The 24,268-nt window shown below is 47.6% G+C and overlaps 1 protein-coding gene across 4 annotated transcripts; it reads left to right on the forward strand.

The window, feature by feature from the left end:
• Positions 1 to 1,558: 1,558 nt before the first annotated feature.
• On the forward strand, positions 1,559 to 23,529 carry TMEM268 (transmembrane protein 268). 4 transcript variants are annotated; one of them, XM_006137184.4, is made up of 9 exons: positions 1,559 to 2,392; positions 6,264 to 6,447; positions 9,027 to 9,136; positions 12,400 to 12,507; positions 14,152 to 14,301; positions 15,613 to 15,723; positions 17,495 to 17,575; positions 19,667 to 19,843; positions 22,349 to 23,529. In XM_006137184.4, exons 2-9 carry the CDS (start codon positions 6,345 to 6,347, stop codon positions 22,526 to 22,528), a joined length of 1,020 nt encoding a protein of 339 aa, XP_006137246.2. In that variant the 5' UTR covers positions 1,559 to 2,392; positions 6,264 to 6,344; the 3' UTR covers positions 22,529 to 23,529. The 4 variants fall into 4 exon arrangements, with proteins under 4 accessions (XP_006137246.2, XP_006137245.2, XP_075761465.1 ...); XM_006137183.4 differs by lacking the exon at positions 1,559 to 2,392 and adding an exon at positions 2,572 to 2,728; XM_025178513.2 differs by lacking the exon at positions 1,559 to 2,392 and adding an exon at positions 3,466 to 3,680.
• Positions 23,530 to 24,268: the final 739 nt, after the last annotated feature.

Consider the following 24,268-nt stretch of genomic DNA (forward strand, 5'->3'; position numbering starts at 1 on the left):
TCGCTCATTTCTGGTATATCCCAATTGGATGGCAACATGGTGGCTACAGACAATGCAAAATGAAATGTCTCCCTTCCCACTCCACCCCTTTGCTTGGGGGAAGCTGTCATCCTAGTCTTGTGAGTTACACCATGGAGAGGAAATGGTGGTTCTCCCTCTGATTTCCTGGCTGATCCCTCTCTCATTTCTTTGGGAGGGGCTGGGATGGAGGCTGCAGGTAGGGAAGGGGAACAGTGAGAGTCCTTGAGGTCGGCTGATTGCTCATCCTCTTGTTTTGAAGCAGACATGAGTAGTCCCCAGCTAGGATCTGATCCAGGCCAGGATACTTTTGCTGGACAACTGTGCCAGTTAGGGGAAAGAAGCAATGAGATGTGCATGTATTGGCAAAAGCCCCTAGAACAGACACAGTTATACTGATAAATCTGTGCTTTTACCGTGGTACTTTACAGTGTATGTGTGTGAAATAAACTCTGCTTCGGTTGACATAGCTTTGCTAATATGTGCTACATCTCCACAAGAAGTGCCTTACCAGTGCCGTGCATTCTATACAAACAAGGGTCTCCTAAGATCCACTACCAAGCCTACTAAAATGAAAGGGAGTCTTTCCAGCAGTGTTCCCTGTAAGCTGAGCACTTGGGAAGTTACCCAGGAGAGATTCAGGTGCTGTCCAGCTAATTGGCAGAGCACCCACAGCCGGTACCATGTGTTTCTACTGGTGGTGCACTTCTGCACATACTTTGATGTACATAAAATTATTCCACACACGGATGGAAAAAATTAGAGGGAACACTGCTTGCCAAAATGGATTAGCTCCCCTAATGCAAAGCTAATGCATATACATACCCTTGGGCTACATCTAGATGGTCCCCTCTTGCGCAAGAAAATATGCAAATGAGGCAAAGTGCTGAATATTGCCATGCCTCCTTTGCATACTTAATGAGCCACCATTTTTAGGCAAAAACCCCCTCTTGCACAAGAGCCATTCTGCTGCTTTTTTTCCCCAGGAAGAACGGCTCTTGCGCAAGAGGGGGTTTTTGCACAAAAAGGAGCCGTGTAGATGGCTCCTTTTTCTGCAAAAGCCACTTGTGCAAAAATGGTGGCTCGTTAAGTATGCAAATGAGGTGTGGCAATATTCACCGTTTTGCCTCATTTGCATATTTTCTTGCACAAGAGGGTGCAGTCTAGATGTAGCCATAGTGTCTCTGTGTTGCAATTTATTCATAATGGAAGCCAGAAAAACTCCCGAATTAGCTGGTCCATTCTATAACCCCTTCCTCTTATCTCTGTTTATTTGCATGACCATTTTCTTAGTATATTACTCCCAGCCTTGAGCTCTCTGTGTGAAATCCCCAATCTCTGTGCATTTCACAGCTAGACGGGTTAGCCACAGCTTTGGCTAATTCCTGCCTCTGTCACTGGGGGGCGGATGTGCGTGACGGCCATGGTTTTCTTTAATGAAAAGGGCAACAGCTACTGCCATCCAGGTTTGTTCACTGGGCTTGTTGGGCAGAGGTGAGTGAACTGTTTAGTACCACTCAACAGCAGCCTTGGTGCATTTGTGGTTTGGGGATGACTGATTAGGGCCAGCTTTCCATGGCAATAATCAGAACCTTCACTGGAGCACTTATATCTTATGAGTCAGCTGCTCTGTCTAAGGAAATGTCACCGTGCAGTGAGCAAAGACAAGTGTCACGTTGTTCAGTGTCAGCGGTTGTCTTTCGAAGGCTTTCATTGCAGGCACAAGCATTGGTACCCTGCTTCGGCTAATACACCCATGGCAGTGAAGATGATGCAACCTGGGGACCACATCCAAGGTGACCCTCATTTTGTTGAAGGCGAAGTGCCCCCTTTGGGCCATGTGGATCATCCGCTTCCTGTACCTCCCTGAAAGCTGGGGGGTTTAACCCCAGATCTGACCTCCCCCAGACTTTGAGACGTTTGAAATCCACATCCCCATTTTGCCAGTGGAGTCTTATCGCTAGGGTTGTAACAGATGGGGAAACACGGTGGAGGCACTCGACAGGGTTAAAAGCACTAGATACAATATGCCTGCGGGAAAACTCTCACACACAGGAGATATTTTGCAAGCTGGTGCCTGCAACACAGTGTAATGAGAGCAGTAGGGAAGGGGAAATACACAGCGGTGACAAGCCTATTGATTGCCGTGGGTTGCCCCAGTGTATTCATTTGGACCTTGGAGTTTGGGTAAATGAGGCTGATTTATTTCTGCAACAACCAGTCGGGACAACAGCAAACAAGAAGGAGGTCCCCATCCCAAAGATCAACAGTGCCAAGGCATGAGAGGTAGGCTGTTGGACAGGACCATGCAAAAGACAGAGAGAAGGCAGCAAATGGGGAGGGCTCACTTGATACAGAAGACAACCGGGAACAGGTGAGCCTTCAAAATCTCTTGCAGGACGGGGGGGATGGGTCTTGTTGAACATCAGGCTGGAGCTTTGGGAAGAATATGTGGTGTCGCAAAAGGAAGCCTGGAGTGAATGAAGGAGGTGAAGGGCGCAGTCACAAAGGTAGGGTTGGCAGAGCGCATGGAATGGGAGGGAAGATAGGAGGAGCCAAAGGCAGAATCCCAGGGAGCTTTGGAAGAGGGGAATCGAGGAAGGGAGGGTGGAGCTGGAAGGAGCTGGGGGAGACGCAGATCTCCACAGAGGGACCTTGCTTCGGCAGGAAGGGAGAACCCAGTGGACCGAGATGCACACTGGATAAAGAGGTAAGGGGGGGGGGGGGGAGCCATGGAATCTGCACCCTCTCCCTCGATATGAGGGGCAGGCTCCTGGCAGCAGCTTCGATGCTCTCTGTGAACTGCCTGCTCCCAGCCAGCTGTTCCACGGGAGGTTTCCTCCGACAGGGAGCTCTTTTCAGGCGACAGAAATATCTGGCCTGTGTAAACGGGTAGCCCAATGCAACTCTCGCTTTGCGTGGTACCAGCATTGATGGTGCCTTTAGTGCCTATGCCATTGGACTCTCTGCTGTGGTTGGGTTATGAGACTCATTTTTTTCATTCTCCTACCTGTTTGCTCCCTAAAGGGCAGGATTTGAGGGCCAGGGCACGGGGCAGTGATATTCACCACCTGCCTTTTTGCCTGGAGAGAAGAGGTTTTCACCCTCAATCACCAAGGGAAATAGGCTGGAGTGAGGATTTATTGTTTGAGACCAAAACCGTCCCTCCTTTGGGCGCGCGCCAGGGTGATGTGGTTTGGTGAAGGGCTTGGTGCGTGTGCGTGCATGTCTGTGTGAAGACAGCTGCTGTCACAATGGAGACATTTCGTGGTTTTCTTTGCCCCAGCAGCTCACTTGCTTTCTAGGGGTTGCAGGAATACGCACTCTCCTAAGAACGCAGTCTGAAAAACACCCTATTGCTGGGTTCAGTTCAGACACCCCTCCACTGCTGTTGAAAGGATCGGAGCGTTGCTCCTTTAACTGCATTTCCTGCCCTTTGTGGGCGCCTGTTGCAATCATGCTGATCGTTGAATGTAGTTTCTGTTGCGTCGGTTTCCTGTTTGATTGCACTTTGGCTGGTGATGACTGTCCTGCATTGAGGTGACTGGATTAAACTGGGGTGACACCGGGGGCTGCCCACGGAAGTGCGGTGTCTGTGGCACAGCACTGACAGGCTTTCTGAGGGAGCCCGGCAGCTGCAACACAGACACTTGAGAACAAAGGTAAGACAGGAGAAAAGGGTAGAATTGTGGAGCATGGTCCAGGTTTTACTAGAGATGCAGGTGATCCCCATGCTCCCAGGGCAGTGACTGATGAATTACAAGCTAATAACAAGCTTCAGAACATTCATATGCTCATATTGGATAAGTCTATGGCAACTGAACCTGTATCCAGCCAGGGTGCCTACTTTCCAGCTTCTAGCTCCGAGTCATCAGCTCTTTTGGGCGGAGACCCCGTCTTACTCCATTCTAAGTGGGCTGAACAGTTCCTCGCCTACACTGTGAGTTCCCCAGCAAGTCAGACTGCCTAAGCTGGCCTGCTCGCTTTCTCCTCAGAGACTACAAGCAGCATAATTGCTCATAATTATAAGGTACTTCACACCTTTTTCTAAGCAAGCACCTTTATTCACAAGGCAAACGCATTTCAGAAAAAACACAGTAAGCCAAGAAAAGAGCCTACACACATGCTAATAAGATTACCAGAAAACTCACCCGTCACCCTACCAGGAAGGACTGTGGGGCTGGGGCGCTCTTCAGTCCGTTCACGGGTTTGCTGTGGTTACAGGTTCCTAGCAGCATTAGCTGAAAACAGGCACCACTGAGAGTCCCACCTTTATACCATTTGAACCTTTGGCCTTGGGACCTTGGGCACAGGTAAGCAGCAGACGGGGTTGCTCCTCAGGGCCTAGCGTCAGGAGGTTGGGTCTCGAGATGGGAATTTGCCTTTCCCTTCCCCCTTAGAATTTCTTAGGAAACCCGCTCAACTGAAAATCCATTTGTGTCTAGTACATTGTTTAAATGAGTCCTTTGAAGCTCATCATACTTCCCAGGGTTTACACCGCTCACGTACAGACCTCTGCCTCTCACAGTAATACATAGACATTCAATCCAGTAGCACCTCAGTGTTAACAACATCTCAGGAAGGGGCGTTGTTCTTGCTCTGAAATGTTCCCTAATGCCAAACAAAATATTGTGGTGGTTCAGAAAGTTACAGCTGAACATTGACTTTATACAGCTGTGAAGCTTTAGGTAGGATGCACAAGAAAAAATGTTGCTTTCCCTTTATTAATTTTTAGTAGTTTACATTTAACACAGGTGTGTGTGTGTGTGTGTGTGTGTGTGTGTGTGTGTGGTGTCAGTCTCTGCTTCTGCCTGATTGCACACTACTGGTCCCAAATGATTACCCAGTCAATCCAGATCTTGGTGTTTGGATCTCTGAGGTTGTACTGTACTCCTAAAATCTTACACTTAATCCAAAAAGGTTTGTCTGGGATATTGCAGGAAGTTATCATTCCTGATACACACAGATTCTCTCACAGGGCTGGGCCATTTCCATTTCTGGAACTAAGAACTGAAATGCCCAGGCGAAGGTGAAAATGGGGAGAAAAAAGGGGTACCCCCATGTTTCTGGCCTAGCAAAACAGTTCCTTAGTGGTGCTGGGTGGAAATTCTACTTTCTCTTTCTCTGTGCGTTTGTGATGTTCCCATCACGGTATCCTCATCATTTCTTATCTGAAGTGGTTTTCTCTTTCTCATGCAGTACAAGTTGGGCCTCTGAAAACCAGCACTTTCTGGTCCGATAACATCTGTGGTCCCGCCGGACCATGGATGCTTCTGGACCAGAGAGCCCAGAAGCCTAATGGCATCAGGGCTGGCAGCCCAGCCAAAGTCCAGGGCCGGAGCCCCATGGCAGTGCGGAGCTAGAGCCCACAGCAGCATGGGGCCGAGATTGGGGCCAGAACTCCTGGCAACTCCCAGCAGCCCGTGATAGCACAGGCCAGGGACAGAGCTCCTGGCATCCCCCAGCAGTGCAGGGCCAGGACTGGAGCCTGCGGCAGGGTGGCGGCACCTGGGAGGGTAGCCCGGCCTGAACTGGCGGTAAGGGGGGGCCAGTGGCAGGGGACCTCCTCTGGTCCAGTAAATTCTCTGGTTCGGAACCACTCAGGCCCCTAGGGTGGTGGACCAGGGAGGTCCGGCCTGTAGTCCATTCCAGTGCCCAATATTTACAGTTCAATATCTTGGCTGCTTCAAAGCACCAATAATGTGAATTCTCCCTGGTCCCGATGGTCCTCTGAGGGATGAAAATGGCAACGCTCCCACTGGCCTCCAGAGGTTCAGGACAAGCCCATTTGTGGATTAATTGCCTCCAAAATGTGCCCGATCGTGTTCAATGAAAGGATGGTCTTTCCCAGGAGCTGTTGCCTCATGGACTGAGGTGTGGCCTTGTGGCACTAATCCTGCCGCCACCTACACACAGGCAGGGTTCATATGGGCACACGTTAGCCATGAGGACTCTGGAGCTGACCCCAAAATGCTCCATTCATCATTCAGGCAAAGTCCATCAGGAGTAGAGTCCACAGTGCACCCAAGAGTTTGGATGCAGTGGTGCTGGATGGTCTTTTTGTGCAAGGTGGGTCATTTCTGTTCCTCCTTGCAGGCAGGATTGTGACACACTTGCTCAAGTCAAGTCATGTATTACATCGCATGCCGATCCCTGGGACTTTCCTTCCGTGTGAAAAAGCATCCCAGCCACAGTGCAGTCTTATGCCAGGCTAACTTAGATGTTCCCCGGGTGTTTCTATGCAGAAAAAGAAGCAGAATCATGAATGCAGTGTTGGATTCATGACGGCGTGAGAGAGGGGCCCGCACTAAACCTACTTTTTCACCATGGCCTGTGAAAGCCAACCAGCTGGAACTGAGAAACAAGATCCCACCTCTGCCTCCCTCTTCTACTATGGGACCCAAGCAAGCGACCTTCACTGGGGGAAAGGTAAGCAAACAGCTCCAGTTATTGATTGCAACAGACACATGCTGAAACAAATGGCATTAAACTAAGAAAATGGTTTTCTGATCATTTTCAATAGAAGGAATGTACCCATTATAATAATTAGACAAAGTACACGCATCCTGGCCAAGAGTTAAATAAAGTGACCAGTAATTTGCGGTGCCCTGAGTTTGGGGAGCCTGAGGTGGCAACTTGAAAGAGGCTGGATTTTCAGGTCTGCTGAAAATTTTAGACCCCTTGAAAGCATTTCAATTTGGCCACCTAAAATCATTGATCACTTTTGAAAATATTTGCCTGGATTTGTAATGGGACTGGCAAAGCCAAAGCCGTGCTCTGTTTGTATTGCTTACTGCGACACTCCTTTAGGAACGGACTGACGTTCCATGTCCACATGCTGCCGCAATAGTAATTAACGCCTGGATTCCCCTATTTCATGCGTAGATCACTGTGTGGTCAGATTGGGCCGATCCAGCTGCAGGAGCAGGGCCCAAGGTTTCCAAGGGACCTTGAAAGAAGTCAATGGGAGCTGCCAGTGTTTGGCTTACCTGGATATTAGCCCATTCACAGCAGGGTCCATTCATTCTGAGCGCCTTTGTTTTTGCTATACCCTTCTTGAGATGCCTAGTGGTTAGTGCCTGCTTGCAGAATTTCTGAGCAGTCACTGCTCCCATTGCAGGATGTCCGGCATCTCTGAAAATCAGAGCTAACGCTGGGCATCCCAAATGATTGGCCTTTGTCCTAAGTAACTCATCTAATGTCACAAAGTGAGTTAGCAGCAGGACTGGGAGAAGAACCCAGATTTTCCACTGTGGCTCCAGACCCGTCTGCTAGACCCCACGACTCACCTTCTGATGACGTTCATCGCAGCACACATGTTTAGAACATTGTTTCATTCACATTCCCCACCGGTCTTGAGATGTGCTTACTTGGCTTTTAATCGGGATGGGCCACACCTTGAGGGAAGGAATTTGGCTTCCGTCTTACGCAACACGGGAATCATGAAGTAGGGAAGAGCTGGTGCAGCGGGTGTGGCGAGGCGGGCTCTGGGTGGGAGGAGGTGGGGCAGACACTGCAGGGCTCTGAGTCAAGGCAGCAAGGGCTGTGAGAGATCTTGGAGTCACTGTGGCTAGTTCTTAGCACAGGGGAAGGATAGCTCAGTGATTTGAGCATTGGCCTGCTAAACTCAGGGTTGTGAGTTCAATTCTTGAGGGGGCCATTTAGGGCTCTGGTGCAAATCTATCAGGGATGGTACTTGGTCCTGCAAAGGGGGCCAGGGACTGGACTTGATGACCTCTCAAGGTTCCTTCCCACTCTATGAAATAGAATAAACAGAATGTTAGGAATCATTTAAAAAGAGACTAAGATGGAGAATATCTTATTGCCTCTGTATAAATCCATGGTACGCCCACATCTTGAATCCTGCGTGCAGATTTGGTCACCTCATCTCAAAAGAGAGATACTGGCACTGCAAAAAGTTCAGAAAAGGGCAACAAGAATGATGAGGGGTTTGGAACAGGGTCCCATATGAAGAGAGATTAAAAAGACTTCATCTGAGAAAAGAGGAGGTTAAGGGGCGATATGATGGGGGCCTATAAAATCATGACTGGTGTGGAGAAAGTGAATAAGGAAAAGTTATTTTCTTGCTCCCATCACATATGAACTAGGTGCTCATTAAACAAAATTAATAGGCAGCAGGTTTAAAACAAACCAAAGGAAGCACTTCTTCGTGCAACACAGTCAACCTGTGGAACTCCTTGCCAGAGGAAGTTGTGAACACCAGGACTTTAACAGGGTTCAAAAAAGAGCTAGATAGATTCATGGAGGTTAGGTCCATCAGTGGCTATTAGGATAGGTAGGAATGGTGTCCCTAGCCTCAGTTTATCAGAAGCTGGGAATGGGGGATGGGTGGAATTGCTTGATGATTCCCTGTTCTGTTCATTTCCACTGGGGCACCTGGCATTGGCCGCTGTCGGCAGACAGGACGCTGGGCTAGATGGACCTTTGGTCTGACCCAGTCTGGCCGTTCTTATGCTCTGATGAGTACTGCTGTCAGCACAACTCAGAGCAGTCCCAGGACTGAGGGAGCAGATTTGGAGCCACTTTCAATTTAAGCCCAGTGTCCTAAAGGTATTTAGACACCTTGATACACTAATGGGAGTTAGGCACCTAAATACTTTGCAGGCCCTTACAGCCATTTATCACAGGTCTTGGCAGCTACTGCGCGTGGGTGGACCCTGTCACCTTCTTGCGCATGGGCCGTTGGACTGACACACGACCCCTTCCCAGTCAGATTGCTTCCTCTTTGCACCTCGGTAGGATTTGGTTGCTTCACCTTCCAGCCCTTGGTCCCTGCACTATAGCTGGAGCGTGGTGCAGCTCTTTCAATGCGACTTGATGAAAAATGGCTGAGGAACAATTCAGAGGCCGTCACCCACTGATAGCTTCTCAGTGCAGTTGGTTGTCTGGCGCTTTCTCTCTTTGCAAGCTCCTGAGGAAAACACCTCCTCCTCCCTGACCTGTCCCGTGTGGTCACACCCAGCCTTCTCCCCTGGTTCTTTTTGCAGAGCCTCACAATGGCCAAGTGCTTCTGGTTCTCACTGCTAACAATACCTGCTCTTCCACCTCCTTTGACATGGAGCTTTGTGCAGAGAAACTGAAGACCTTTGGAATTCAGGTGAGTGCTTCCCTGGGAACCTGGCTACCCTGGTGGCTAGCAGGGGTGAGGGGTAGATTATGCCTGTGTTACTTGCCCGTGTAACAAGGGGTGGGGAATCTCAGGCCTGGCTTGCCTGGATCTGGCCCCCCGAGACTCAGGGCTCTTCCTGCTCAGTATTGGGGAGCCCATGCTGGCCACCGCCACCCTGTGGGGCTGGAGCACACAAAATCTACTAGCCCAGCCCCCCCCCCCCCCAGGCTCTGGTGTGTGGGGGGAATGTCTAAGGGATCTCAAAGCCACCATATTACTTCAAACCAATTTCAAATGCCAGCTCGACAGGGATACTGCAGAACTTAATTCCATTTACAAGTTTGATTCTGACAACAGAAGTCTAAACAAAGACGTCAGCAGGATGACACAAAAAAACGAACCAAGGGTACTTAAAGTGAGTACGAAGTACTCTTATCAGCTTCACTTAGCATGGACAATCTAACTGGCAATTTCTTTCTCCATTTTTTTCCTCCCCCCACTCGTGCTTTTTATTTGAAAACTGGACTGACCCCTTAAACTCCATTCATCTGAAGAAGTGAGTTGTGCCCACAGAAGCTCATGATATCATCTCCATTTTTTGTTAGTCTCTAAGGTGCTGCAAGACTATTTGTTGTTTAAGTTTTTCCAATTACAGACTAGCATGGACACCCCTCTGAAACTTTCTCCTTCTCAGTCAGGGGTCCTGTCAATGGGGAAGTTGGTTTTTTCTTTGCTTCTCACTCGTGTGCAGCCCCCGACTGATTTTACTGTGGGTCAGCAGCTCCTGGTCTCCCCACTTCCCCTGGTTCATAGCTGTCATTCAGAAGTATAGACGGCCTATAGGAAGAGGGCTTTCATTTACGCCTGTGCGTTCCTACTGACTTCAGGCTGCTTTTGTGTGCCTGAAGTTATTCGGCCATGTGACTGCTGCATCGCCAAGGGCAGCAAGCTGTGGCAGCCCACCCTCCAGTCTTCTAATTGTGTGTTCCCCCATCACCTTTGGGCCACTGGTCTTGTGGCCCTGCAGTCATGTTGGCTTAGCCCAAGCATCACAACCTGTCACCTTCCATGGGGTTGGCTGGGTGTACATTTCTGCCCCTGGAGCTGAGTCTGCGAGAGTGGTATTACCAAGTGCAATGACAGTGCTTTGAGATTCTCTGGTGACAAGTGCTCTGTGTAGCTCAGGGCGTGTCCACATGGGGAGTTGAGTCACTTGAACTGGCGTGAGTCTCAACTGGCTCAGGTAAACAAGGTCTGAAGCCCTGCAGGCACCTATAAGATAATGAGGTGATCAGTAGCAGCGTGGATTGGTCAAGAACAAATCACGTGGCACCAACGTGATGGCTTTCTTTGACAAGGTAACAAGCCTTGTGGGGGGAAGTGGTAGATGAGGTGCAGCCCCCGCCTGCACACTGAACCCCTCATTTTTGGCCCCACTGCAGAGCCTAGAAGATCCCTCAACATCTACTATCCTCTGGGGCTCCCAGAAGAGTTAATGTGTGTGTGTGTGTGTGTGTGTGTGTGAGCCTCAGTCCCCATCCCCCGGTGTCTGGAGCCTGAGGGGTCCCCTGGTGGCCTGAGTTGCATGAGTGAGGTGTGTCATTTTTTTTTCCCCATGTGAGACAGTTTTTTTTTTTCTTCTCATTTGTGAGTGGCTCCCAACTGATTTCTTTGTGGGTCAATGGCCTCGGACCCAAGAAAGGTTCCCTGCCCCTGCTCTAGATGAAACGTAGTCTTGCCATGAGTGCAAGGGACTAGTCTAGATGCCCCCTGAGGGCCCTTTCAACCCTTTTATTCTCTAGTCTGTTTCGCTGAACGACCTGATCTGGGCACTAAAAGATCTCATCTTTCACCCACCAAAGTCAAGGGTCAAATTCCCAATGGAAGTCACCTGCTCCCCAGTGGTCACCGACCAGTTAGACCAGGGCACTCAACTTGGGAAGCCCTGGGGGCCACGATGATACTCACAGTGCTTGCCGAGGGCCACAACTTAAGTGTGGTTGCATGTACATGCAAATATAGATGCAAATAGCGTCTTTCATGCCAATGGGCATGAATGCAAAGATTAAGGCAAGACTACACAACACACAGGCCCCATTTAAGTCAGTTCTGCTGATATTAATAAAATGTAATATTTACCCAATTTCCCCCCATTTGACAGCACTTTTAATAAGCAATGACAGTTCAGGAATGTAACGACTAAATCACATCTCAACAGAAGACCGCTCTATTGAATCGCCATTGTGGAACGTGTTCCCAGTGGAGGCCAGTTCAAAGGATCCCACCCGCGGGCCATGTGTTGAGCCCCATGTAAACCCAAACCACAGGTGGGCTGCAAACAAATGGGCTGCAGGTTGCATGTTGAGTAGCCCTGAGTTAGACAAACCTTTCCTTGGGCTGAAGACGGCAAGGGATGGAGCAGAGGGGAGGTATCTTCTGAGCTCCGAGCCAGGAATTGCACAATCCCAGGAAGTATTGCTTCTTCTGCATGGAATTGGACTGGGGAAGAGGGGTGAACTCCCATGAACCCTTAAATATGATCTTGATCTGACATGAATTCACACAATGGGATCTGACACAGCACTGACTCCTAATCCCTTGAGACAATGCAGGACAGTGAATCTGCTTGCAAAGAGTTTCAATTGCTTCCAGGGCAATGACTCATCTTACTGAACTCTTAGTCTTGTTTGCACACGCACCTTAGTTAAATGGGTGCTAAGCCTTGTGGGGACAGTCTTACTTCAGTTTGAGTGGCTTCCTTCACTTTAGCTTAAACCTGCTCCGTACTGCCTTCAGTTCAACCCAGGTATGTTTGGTTTAAAGCAGTATACGAATGTCCATGCAGCCTTGTAGCCTGGTTTCATGAAACTGGCTTAGAATTCTGTCAGTTAAATTTCTGAAATCAATACAGTTCTGCTGGTTGACATAGCATCCTTTCCACTGAGGATCTCCAAGCACTCTACAAAGGTTGGTGGTATTAGTTGCAAATGGGGAAACTGAGGCACAAATCCATTTTCAAGCCTTTTTTTTTAAAATCTGTTACACCAGATTAATTCAGATCAAAATGTGGGCCAATTCCCTCTGTTTGGAGGCAGAGTCTGGGACACAGGTGGATCCTGTGGCGTCTCAAGTCTCATAAGCTAGGAGTTGTGAAGTGCTGGTCTGGCTCTTGACTGCTGCCGTTCAGCTTTTTGCTGCATTGTTTTGCATGAAAAAGTGAGTGGGCTGGTTTGTTCTTGGTTCCTGCACAGATGCCAGTGGATCAGTGGAAGAGTTTAATTCAAAATGCCATTCTGGACCCCGAAGTGAGAAGATACATGTTCTACAACTCCAGAGCGTTCGGGATAGCCATTGCTGTGGTACGTGCTAGTTCTGATGAGCAACGGAAAACTGCCCCTGTGATGTTCGCAGGAGCCCAAAGGAGTTAGGTGCCATTTCCTAGGTGCAACTGGGGAAATGTCCAGCCCCTAATGACTTTCAATGGGAGTTGAGCACCTAACTCCCTTAGGCCCCTTTGGAAATCCCATCCTGTGGAGATTGCTGTACAATGATGTAGGTGTGCACTGCCCACTTTTTAGGAGTACTACCACAGGCTGTCAGTTAGCACAGTTTTTGCTGGGCTGGCTTTAACAGAGGTGGAACTCCAGGACCTGAAAGCATCTACCCCTCCTTCCCAGCTCTGAAAACACTCCAGGTCTCATTCTCCTTCACGCTTCTCAGGCATGGCCAAGGAGTCTTAAGATGGGACTACATTATATTTGCACCCGCTTTCTATGCATGGAGTGGGGTGAAGTGGCCCTTGTGTAAATAAGAGTGCACGGATCTTTTTCTCTGAGGGGATGGATAGCTCAGTGGTTTGAGCGCTGGCCTGCGGAACCCAGCGTTGTGAGTTCAATCCTTGTGGAGGCCATTTAGGGATTTGGGGCAAAAATATGTCAGGGATGGTACTTGTTCCTGCTCTAAAGGCAGGGGACTGGACTCCATGACCTTTCAAGTCCCTTCCAGTTCTAGGAGATAGGCAATCTCCATTAATTAATTAAAGATATCAGCCTTTATGTAACAAGTCCCCTTATTTTCATGAAGGGGATTTTCATGTTTGGATTTGTATTGTTTTCTATTTGGTTCCCTCCATCCTTCCCAGATAACATTGTACCAAGCTGTATTCTCTAAGGTATGTCTACACTGAAACACTATTTCGAAATAACTAGTGCTATTCCGAAATAACTTAGTCCACGTCTACACAGTAGGCAGTTATTTCGAAATGGTGTCAAAATACTGTCGTCAAGCTGAAGGACTTCTTACTCCGACTGTATGAGGAGTAAGGGAAGTCAGAGGAAGAGTGCTCGATTTCGAAATAAGTGCTGTGTAGACGCTCCCTATTTCGAAATAAGATTCGCAATTGACGTAGCTCAATTTGCGTAGTTTATTTTGAGTTAAGCCCTGCAGTGTAGATGCACCCTAATATAGCTGCATATCCAAATCCCATCATAAGATGCTGCTCCAAAGTACAGTCAAATGAATGACTCTCTTCTTCCCTCCTTAGTCTCTAGAATTGCCTCTGGAGGCAAATGTCACGCATTGGTGCGTTATTTTATTTTATTGTCTTGGTGGTACTCTTTGTGCTTTGTTGTGGTAACCTGATATAAATACAGTGACTATAATAAGTATTATCCATCCGTCTGGGCGAATGCATGCCTTACTGAAATGGAGGAACTCGACTGAAATCTTGAGTATGAAACGCCATCAAGAATTCATTTGTTGACTTTGATGATCAGTTCTTCTTGGATATAACGCAGGAACTCATTCAAGCCCGACTTTCAGTCTACACCTCTTCCCCACTCCCTCTCATTCTTCTTAGAGGCATCTTTTGTCCATTTACCCTCATAAAATCCCTGGGGGTTTAACTAATTTATGAGACGGGAACTTTCCTGCTCTCTTGACCTTTCTTCTGCTTTTGTTGTTTTTGTGAGTTTTGTTTTCTGAGTCTCTCTGGATCTTTATAGATTTTCTACATCTCCATCTGGGCAAATATTTACTCCACCATGCAGCTGTATTCCTTTGGATTACACTGGGAAGTCAGCATTTTGGTGACGTTGGCGGCGATGGCACTCACAATAATTGTTATCCTGGTTATTGACCAACATCAAAAGAAGGTGAGCAGAAGTTATTCATGTGTTCACTTCCATAACAATGTATTTTTTCCCCAGAAAACAGATAACAAGGTGGTTGTCTAGACGCGTTTCAAGAACGCAATAGTCAAGAAGGGGCAAAATATTTTAGAATGGGAATATTAGGAGAAGCAATGGAGCACAAAGATAAAGACAAACTGCCTATCGGGGAAAAAAAAAATAGAAGTCCTGGGGCTTGATCCACGGTCTGTTAAAGTCAACGAAAGTCATTCTGTTGACTACCATGGACTCTGAGCCAAGTGTCTAATGATGAGAGCTATAGATTTAATCCTCCAAAGAAAGTAGTGGAAGTTCCCTTGTTGGAGGTATTGAATGTAGACTGGAAGATATACAGGCCTGTCTCAGATTATCCTGAACTGACAGGTGGGGAAAAGAATAGGTCCGATAGTCTTACAAGTCATTTCCCCCTCAATCTTCTGGGATTATCTCATGTCTGGTGGTGAAAACTCCCAGGCTACGTCTACACTGGCATGATTTTCCGGAAATGCTTTTAACGGAAAAGTTTTCCGTTAAAAGCATTTTCGAAAAAGCGCATCTAGATTGGCAGGACGCTTTTCCAGAAAAGCACTTTTTCCGGAAAAGCGTCCGTGGCAAATCTAGACGCGCTTTTCCGCAAAAAAGCCCCGATCGTCATTTTTGCGATCGGGGCTTTTTTGCGGAAAACACTATTGTGCTGTCTACACACAGCTGGAGGACTCTCTGCATGTTGGGGCCTTCAAAGTATTTGAAGGCTTCAATATCTGAGATATAGGTGAGAGGATTATTCTAGGAGGGGTGGGTGAGATTCTGTGGCCTGCACTGTGCGGGGGGTCAGACTAGATGATCATAATGGTCACTTCTGACCTTAAAAGTCTATGAGTCTATACTGGCCCTTTTCTGGAACAGTTTTACGGAAAAAGACTTTTGCCCGAATGGGAGCAGCATAGTTTTTCCGGAAAAGCACTGATGATTTTACATTAGATTGTCAGTGCTTTTCTGGAAATTCAAGCGGCCAGTGTAGACAGCTGGCAAGTTTTTCCGGAAAAGCGGCTGATTTTCCGGAATAACTTGCCAGTGTAGACACAGCCTGGCTGAATAGAGCTGGGTTGGTATGTAAACCTGCTTCAATGGCCAGAGCTGGGAGTTTCTGAAAAGACTTCCTGAAATGGATAGTTTCTCTCCTTATTTTGTTTTCAGGGACTTAGGACTTTGGAACCATCAGAGTCAATTCATGGTTGCAGGCTGGCCTGGCAAGTCACCGTGGGACAGGCTAACATCTTCCCTGTTATTTAACAGATACATGTGAATACTGATGTGAGATTGGCAGCGGCCAATGAAGTCTTCATGAAACACAACGTACTTCTGGGGGTCACAGATGTCATGGACAGGCACCAGAATATTCTACAGGTATCCTTTCCGGGTGAGACAGTTTCCTCTTATCTCTGGTGCCTATAGATTTTGGAGGGATTTATCATCCAAGAGGCTCTCCAGAGGAGGTTTCCCCCCCCCTTATTGGGGGCCTGATTCACAGAAAATAATGATGCCCACTGAGTTCAGTGGGGTTTGGATTAGTCTCTTTCGGCATGTGTACACTAGAGTGTACACAGCATGTGTACACTCAACCCTCCAGAGATCGATCTTCTAGTGGGTCTAATGTAGACGTGTTCATCGAACGCTGAAGGTAGCCCCCACTGGCAGCTGGTACTCCTCATTCTGTGAAGAGTAAGGGAAGCTGACAGGAACATGTGTTCCTATTGGCCTCCTGCTGTGCAGATGCCATGGTGGCTTGGCTTAAGGTAAGCTAATTCCAGCTACATATTTTGTGTAGTCAGATGGTGTACCTTAAGATGACCTGCCTGGTCTAGTAGAGACCATGCCTTTGTGTAGGCTTGTCTTCCCAAGAGCGGGCTAACATTTGATGATGCTGATGATAATTCTTCATTATTATTTGTTGTTTGCTAACAGGGCACTCAAGTGTGTACATATCTAAAGGAATATGAGCTAGCATTCTGGGTTGTGAAGACAAACTCGTTCGGATACATAGCACACACTATACACAAGTCCCTCCTGACTCGGTGTGCCCAACCTTAGACACTTTTAAGGGGCCTGATATTAAGAGGGTGAATGCTCAGCATTTTCTAAAAATGGGGTATCTTTAAGATGTTCCAATTTAGCCCCTTCCCTGAATGGAGGGCCACTACATCATTTAGGTTATTTTAAAAATGGAGGCCCAGAGGTCCAAATGTAAGCAAGTCTCCTTCCCTTGTTCCCTACTCCTTCCACCTTTTGTGGATTATTGCACAAGCACTTGGAAGAGGTGCTGGTGACTTGGAGCACAAAACCAACAACTTCTAGGTTACTTGGTCATAAATCAAGGCCCACAGAAAAACAACCCACAGTTTATTCCCTGGAGGTCACTAAAAAGAAGGGGGGGGGGGGGAGGAGAGGGGGATGGGGGAACAGGTGATGTTCTCAGGGAAAATAAATACATACATAAATAAGGCCCCAGCTACTCCCAGAACAACAACTAAACCCCACAAACAAGAAATACACCACTATAGTCTCCTCGCAGGCCTAACCTGGGCAGTGGGGCTGGAGCTGGTATCCTTCTCATGTCCAGCTGCATGGCATCCTGGGCAGTACTGAGAGCTGGCCGAACTCTGGCTCCTGTTGCGGGGGGGGGGGGGGGGGGGGCTTATGGGCACCACTGTTTTTTTTTTTTCCACACACCCTCCTCGGATGCAGCTTCCTAGGGCTCATTCTCACTACTATGGAGAGGGTCTGTGATTTGGCCTGTGGCCATCTCACTGGGTCAGTCACAATAGCTGCCTCTCCTGCAGCTCTGGAAAGCCACAGCCAACCTCCTTCCCATGTGTCTCTCCCTCTCTGGTTACTTCACCCCTCAGACTGAGCTTCACAGAGAACAGCCCAGCTCAGGTTCTTCGGGGCCAGAGGTTGGTCACCCTGGCATGCCAGTCTCGTTCCTAGGTGTGACCCTCCCGCCCAAGCAGATAGGCAGTCCCAATCTATGCCTGGGGGAGCTGTGTCTGAAGCCCTCAGACTGGCAGGCAAGAGCTACAGGTAGATATGCTACTAGCACACAAGATGTAGCATTAAGGAATTGTACGGGTGTCTGTCTTGTAAAACGCTCCTTCCTTAACATTCCCTCCACTCCCAGCTTGGCTTTGTCCACTTCAACCTGGAGAAGTGTTTTCAATCCTTAGCAGACTGTATTACAGAACTGAAGAGCAACGACCAGGTAAACAATGCTTGGAGGGATCCGAGCTGACTGTGTTACAAACAACCTCTAGGATTTGGAAAAAATGATGGGTATAGTGCATAGGCCAGGTTCTGAAGTATACCCTGATGGCCTTACCCCACACTAGTAACACAAGACAGAAACATGGTTCACCAGCCAATGGTGTAGCCCAGTATCCTGTGTGCCAACAGTGGCCAATGCTAGATGCCCCAGAGGGAGTGAACACAACAGGTAATCATCACGTGATCCCTCTCCTATCACCCATTTCCAGATAAACAGAAGCTAAGGACACCATCCCTGCCCATCCTGGCTAATAGCCATTGATGGACCTAACCTCCATAAATTTATCTAGCTCTTTTTTGAACCCTGTTAAAGTCTTAGTCTTCACAACATCCTCTGGCAAGGGGTTCCACAGGTTGTGTGCTGAGTGAAGAAATACTTCCTTGTGTTTGTTTTAAACCTGCTGCCTATCAATTTCATTTGGTGACCCCTAGTTCTTATTTTTTAGTATTAGCTTAGTGTGTGACCCATGAGACATTTTGCTTACCATTTCCCCTGGCAAGGTTGCCAGATTCTGCTGGTTTTTGTTGGCATAGTTTTTTTCCCTACCGATGTTACTAAAGTGACATGCACATAAATAAAGGACATGGGAAGTGAGGTAAAGGCTGATTGCCTACAGCATTGACTGTGAGAACCACGTGCTCCCTCTGCATCCAATCACAGTGCTGCTGCAATTCCATTGGAATACCCTGCAAATTCTAGGTATGCAAGCACAGGTGACAAAACTCCCCTAGTTTGGTCTTGGTTACAACAGTCTTGCAGCCCATGGAGCTGGAGGGCTACTCATACAGCCCACTCACTAGCCTAAGTTGTCCCTCACTGCTTTAACCCTAAGGTTCCAGGTTCAATCACACCAGCCAACGACCATGGTCTGTTGGCACTACACAAGTAACACCATTGAAATGAGTGGGTTTTTCTTGTGAGCCACTGCTCACCCATGTATGTAAGAGGTTTATGTGTAGTCCTGGCACTATGCTGGATGCTGTACAAAACACAGATCTAGTTTCTTCTGCATGCAGGTTACATTCTGTGGTAGAATTGTTTAACATAGTACGCACCATTCAATGAAAGGCAGCTAGCTCCTGTTTCAGAGTGGTGTGAGTGTCTCTAACACTTTTTTAGGTTTGGCAGAATTCAGTGTGTTTTTTATTTATAAATTTGACAGAGAATATTGATGTTTATTTTGTAAGTACTTTTTCAATGTCTATTGATTTAAATTTTCACAATTGCAGGAAATTATGGGGGCAAGGTGTCAGACAATAGAGGCCGAAATCAGACAATACATTATTTAAGGACAGTAGGCCCTGAGACACAAAACATTAAAGCTTGATGACTATTAAACCATAAATTGTCAACTTTGCATGTCCAAACAGAAAGTAAATATCATTGAATTGGACAGTAGTTCTCTGCTAGCATTTTTTGCACTTTGCCTATGAGTAAATTTCTATTATTGGAAATATATTTTCATTGGTGTTTTGTATGTGTGTATTCGTGGGGGGGGGCTGACAGACTTGCCAGGCCTATGGGCAAGGTGGGAGGCTCTGTGCTACTAGAAGTGGTGAGGCCTCAGGCAGAAGGAGTGAGGCCGGGACAGAAAGCCCTCAGCACTATCTGATCAGTGCCGCTGCCCCCAACAGCTGTCAGAGCTGCCAGGAGCATGCAAGAGCCCGGAGTTCTGACCACCGCTGCTGCTTCAGTAGCAGTGGCAGCAGCAGCTGGAAGTCCTGGGCCCTTTTGAATTGCTGGGCTCTGGGGCAGTTTCTCCCCCTTGGGTGTGTGTGTGTGTGTGTGTGTGTGTGTGTGTGTGTGTGTGAGTGCAGTAAAAATGACTTTACCGACATTCACTGATAAAAATGGAATCCTTCCAAGCCTACATCCATTTCGTGCCCTCTTTTCCAATGTGGATAACGGTTGATAGCAGCGCAGCAGCACACCTTATAAATTAGCTTTGTCAGCTCCTCCGAGAGGAAAGGCAGAAGGACCATGCAGCCCGCCTTTGGAGATCCCAAGAGCTCTCCTTGTCTTTTTCAGTCAGCCCTGAGACACAAGCTGGACCAGTTCTGTGTCACCATGGAGACAGTGATCCAGATGGGCCAAGGAAGAGCAGAGGAGAGTTCATCTGAAGACTCCCCTCTTCTACCCAATGGCAAGAAAGGGACTCTGGCGTTCAATGAGCTGCTTCCTCTCATCCCAGAGGGAGCTCCGGAGGTAACTTGGAGGCTAAGCAGCAACTGGGTTCTTTCGCTGGCTTAGTAAGAGAGCTTCTGTGGGGTGGGTTTGATTTAGTGTATGTTTTTATATTGGTAACAGCCCTGGAAACTCAAGCCGTCTGGCTACCTGTACAACAGCCACAACATGCATTGTGGCAAAGTGAGCTTACTCCCCTCCCTGCTCCATCCCTGCCCACTTGGCTCAGCCCTGGCCCCTGTCAGGATGAGGTTCCTCAGTCTTTGTGGCCCACCTCATCCTTGGCCCCTCAGCGGGGTCTGTCAGCTAACAGCAAGCGTGGTGATTCTTCTGTGAGATCGACACCACAGCTGACATGCGGAATTATTTCACATTGGTCCCGCCATGGCTCTTGGATGGCAATAACATTGTCACGGCTGACTGGAGCTGTGTTTGAAGCAGTGATCTAGCCATCAGGGTTTTCTATTACTGTTCTTTCGAGACATCTAGTGACCTCACTTATATTCCAAAGTTTCAGAGGATGAGCTGAGTTAGGCTGTAACTGGAAACACTTAAACAGCGAATAGTCTTGCAGCACCTTAAAGACTAACAAAACATGAGCTTTCACTTCTTCAGATGGATGGAATATTAAAAGCCCAGTTCCAAAATAAATAGGGGATGGCTGGGAGGGGGGTGGGGTGGGAAGAAAGAAGGGGGAAAAATAGTGAATTAGAGTGTTCGTGTTGCACGAAGCACCTTCTCTATCAGCTTCATGTAACATGAACACTCCGATTCATTATTTTTGCCCATTCCTTCTCCCCCTCCCTATTTATTTTGGAACTGGACTTTTATACTTCATCCATCTGAAGAAGTGGGCTGTACCCACAAAAGCTCATGATACCATCTACATGTTTTGTTAGTTTGTTTTTTTAAGTTTTCTCACTAATGTTGCCATTAAGGACAGAGGGCCTGATCCACATCTGCAGGAAGGCAGTGTAAAGTGTGTACACTTTAAAATGAATGTAACTTCGATCACTTTCCATAGCCAGAGTGGTGGAGAGTAGGGATGTTAAATTTTGATTAACTGACTAATCAAATAGTCGATGCAATTTGCATCGACTATTCGATTAGTCGATAAGTACGCCTCCACGGCGTTTCAAAGCAGCAGCACCGCATGGAGCCCGGGGTCAGTGGGGGAGTCCCCAGCTGATCCCAGCCTCCATGTAACTCTGCCACACTGAAATGCTGTGTGCAGCCTGAGGACTCCCCAGCTGGCCCCGGGCTGCATGCATGTTTCACAACGGCAGCACCGCGTGGAAGCACCCCTCCCCCGCTGCCTCTTTTTGACAGGCGGGGAGAAACAACTAGTCGACTAGTGTGATGTCTATCCGATAAGCATTTGCTTATTGGATAGTCGACTACTCGACTAGTTGTTCACATCCCTAATGGAGAGAGGGCCTAAGTGTAAACAAAAATCGGGCCCAGACAAATTTAAGCTTCTGGATGCAGAAGGATCCTCATAACACAGCACAGCACGGCTGTACTGGGTCAGACCAAAGGTCCATCTAGCCCAGTAGCCTGTCTGTCGAAAGTGGCCAACACCAGGTGCCCCAGAGGGGGTGGACTGAAGACAATGATCAAGCGATTTGTCTCCTGCCATCCTTCTCCTGCCTCTGACGAACAGAGGCCAGGGACACATTTCTATCCCCTGGCTGATAGCCTTTTATGGACCTAACCTCTTGCTTTACTGGGACTTCCCTCAGGATTCGCAGCCCTTCGTGTGCATCCCCTTTTTGTGCAAAGCAATAGAGCTACGAAATGTCTTCATTGGACTTGGCAATGTCCACTGTTGTTGAAGCATCTGTTTGGGGGCCTGGATCAGGCATAGTAAGGAGAAATACATTCAGTGTGATCATTTTACCAGGGGGTTGGACTCGATGATCTCCTGAGGTCTCTTCCAACCCTGTGATTCTGCCTATGGCTACACTACGGAATTTTGCCAGGATACCTCTGGTATCCCGGAAAAACTCCGCCACATCCAGGGAATGTGTCTGCTCTTCCGAAATTTTTTTCTTACACAGAAATTTCCTTGCACAGAAATTTTTTTCAGAAGAGCAGATGCACTCTTTCAGAAGCCCTGTGTTCCTCATTTTATGAGAAATATAGGCTCTTACGAAAAAGGAGGTTACCCACATTTGTCCCCATGTAGATGGGCCAAATATCGGCAAAGCCTCTTCTGAAAAAAAGAATTGGAAAAAGGTACGTAAATTGTGATACACAATTTGCGTACCTTTTTCCAACCCCCTCCCCAAGCCGTGTAGACCTAGCCTCTGTGATTTAATATCTAACCCATCATCAACTGTGGGATAAATGTCTCCTTGATGGGGAAGAGGCACCAATATCGAAAAGGCCTTTTTCATCTTTGATCCCTATGGTTGCCCCAAGACTCTGTTACCATGGATACTGCCGTAGAACTCAGTCACCAAGGACATTGTGCAGGTCCTGACGTGTGGAATGCCTCTGATGTTGATCTCCTGCTTGTTCCAGGTGATGGCCCAGCAGCTCTTGGTGATCTTCAGTGCCTATTATATCAGACTCTTGATCAGCGGCCAGCTCCCTGAGGTCCTCATGTTACGGCATGTGGAACACACAAACATCCCCTGCCTTTGCCAGTTCATAGAAACCAACGTGCTTGATACGGGACACTGTTGTTTCAAGGTCAGGTGATGTGAGGAACCTAGAAAGAGTTGTTAGTTCACATACAGTGGTCCATGGAAGAAGCCAGAGTATAGGGAGGTCCTGGAGAGAGATACAACTGCATCAGGAATTTGTTTTAACCAATGAGAGGACAGTAATGATAAGGGGGATGTGACGTTACTTAAATATTCAAAATGCCACTCAGAGACAATAAACGAGACAGACACTTAACTGCCTAACTGCCCCCGGCTCAGGAGCCAAATCTTGCCTGAAGAAATAAATTGTCCTGCTTAGGAATGTGACCTCCTTACTTCTTGTCACGTCTCGTGGCCATCCACTACAAATCGTTGCATTTAAGTGTTTGTAATGAGCTATCAGATCATGCCTATATGATGCACCATATGTAAGATTCAGATTGCTGAATATTTGATGCAAGAACATGGACAGATTATGGCTAGTTAAGTTCCCTTTTTTATGCTCCTCTCATGTTCCTTTCGTCATGCATGTGAGATCCATGCATTTTTTTCGAGCAGGGGAAATAATCTGTTTCCTTGCACAGGCATGCTATATATTTTTTGGCCCCGGAGATCAGTGTGTGATGTATCTCATGCTTGTTCCACCCTGGCAAAAACACACAATACCTTAGCATCCCATTTGCCATGGACTTCTCTTTGTAGTTGTTAGGCAGATACTGTACGAAACACTGAATGTCACACCCTCTGAGCTGGAGAACTGTTAACCTAAGAGCATGATAAGAATATCCCTGGCTCCCATTGACCCTACCAGGAGTTAGGGGTGATGAACAACCACCAGAATCCAGCATCTCGCAGCCAAAGACCGACAACATGAAGCACGCTAAAAACTAAAGCAAAGTTCTTTACTGACCATCTTTTCTACAGTTGTGGGACAGCATTTTTTTTTTGGCTATCATTTGTAGATGACATGGAAAAGGAACTTGTTTGAAACAAGAGAACAAAGTGTCTGCTTGTCTCTGGGTTAATTTAATAAATGGCAAGTGAATGAAGTGCTCACCCCGGTCTGGTGAGTCTAGGTTCCTGCACTGCCTCAGTTTGAAAGCCGAAAGCCTCTTCGGCAACTCAGCACACCAGCCAAGTCACACCCTGTGTATCTCAACCCCCTTCCAGGGTACACACTTAAAAGGAGCCCATCTCAGTATCCTCTGTGAATGTCCCTTTTAATCTGTTCCCCACTGGAAGGGCACGTCTATACAGCAGGGCTAAAGCTGAATTAAGCTACACAACTTCAGCTAGGCGCTGTCTACACAGCAGGAAGTCTAAGGAAGAACACTTTCTTTGACGTCCCTTACTCCTTGTGAAATGAAGGTTACCATGAGTTGAAGTAAAAAGTCCTCCAGCTTGACATTATTTTGAAATAAAGGCTTGTAGTGTAGACGTGCACTATGTTATTTCAGAATAACGTTAGTTTTTCCGAAATAATGTTACTGTGTCAACGTACCCAAAGAGAGTGGTACCTCCAGGGTTTCCCTTCCTGGAGGCAACTCCTTGCCCCTAGCTTAGGACTTTATCACAGTTCATCTGTCTTTATCCAGCCCTCCACATGGAGTTTGTTTCCCCTCCGTCTCTTTCCCCACTTGGAGAGAGTGGTGCCTCCAGGGCTTCTACTCCTGGGCTATGTCTACACTCGTGGCTTCTTGTGCAAGTACAGCCGCTCTTGCGCAAGAATCCGCAGAGCGTCCACACTGCCTGCCCGCTCTTGCACAAGGAAATTTACAGTATGGGGCAGTGTGGA

The sequence above is a fragment of the Pelodiscus sinensis genome, chromosome 22, assembly GCF_049634645.1.
Source record: "Pelodiscus sinensis isolate JC-2024 chromosome 22, ASM4963464v1, whole genome shotgun sequence".
Classification (NCBI taxonomy): domain Eukaryota; kingdom Metazoa; phylum Chordata; order Testudines; family Trionychidae; genus Pelodiscus; species Pelodiscus sinensis.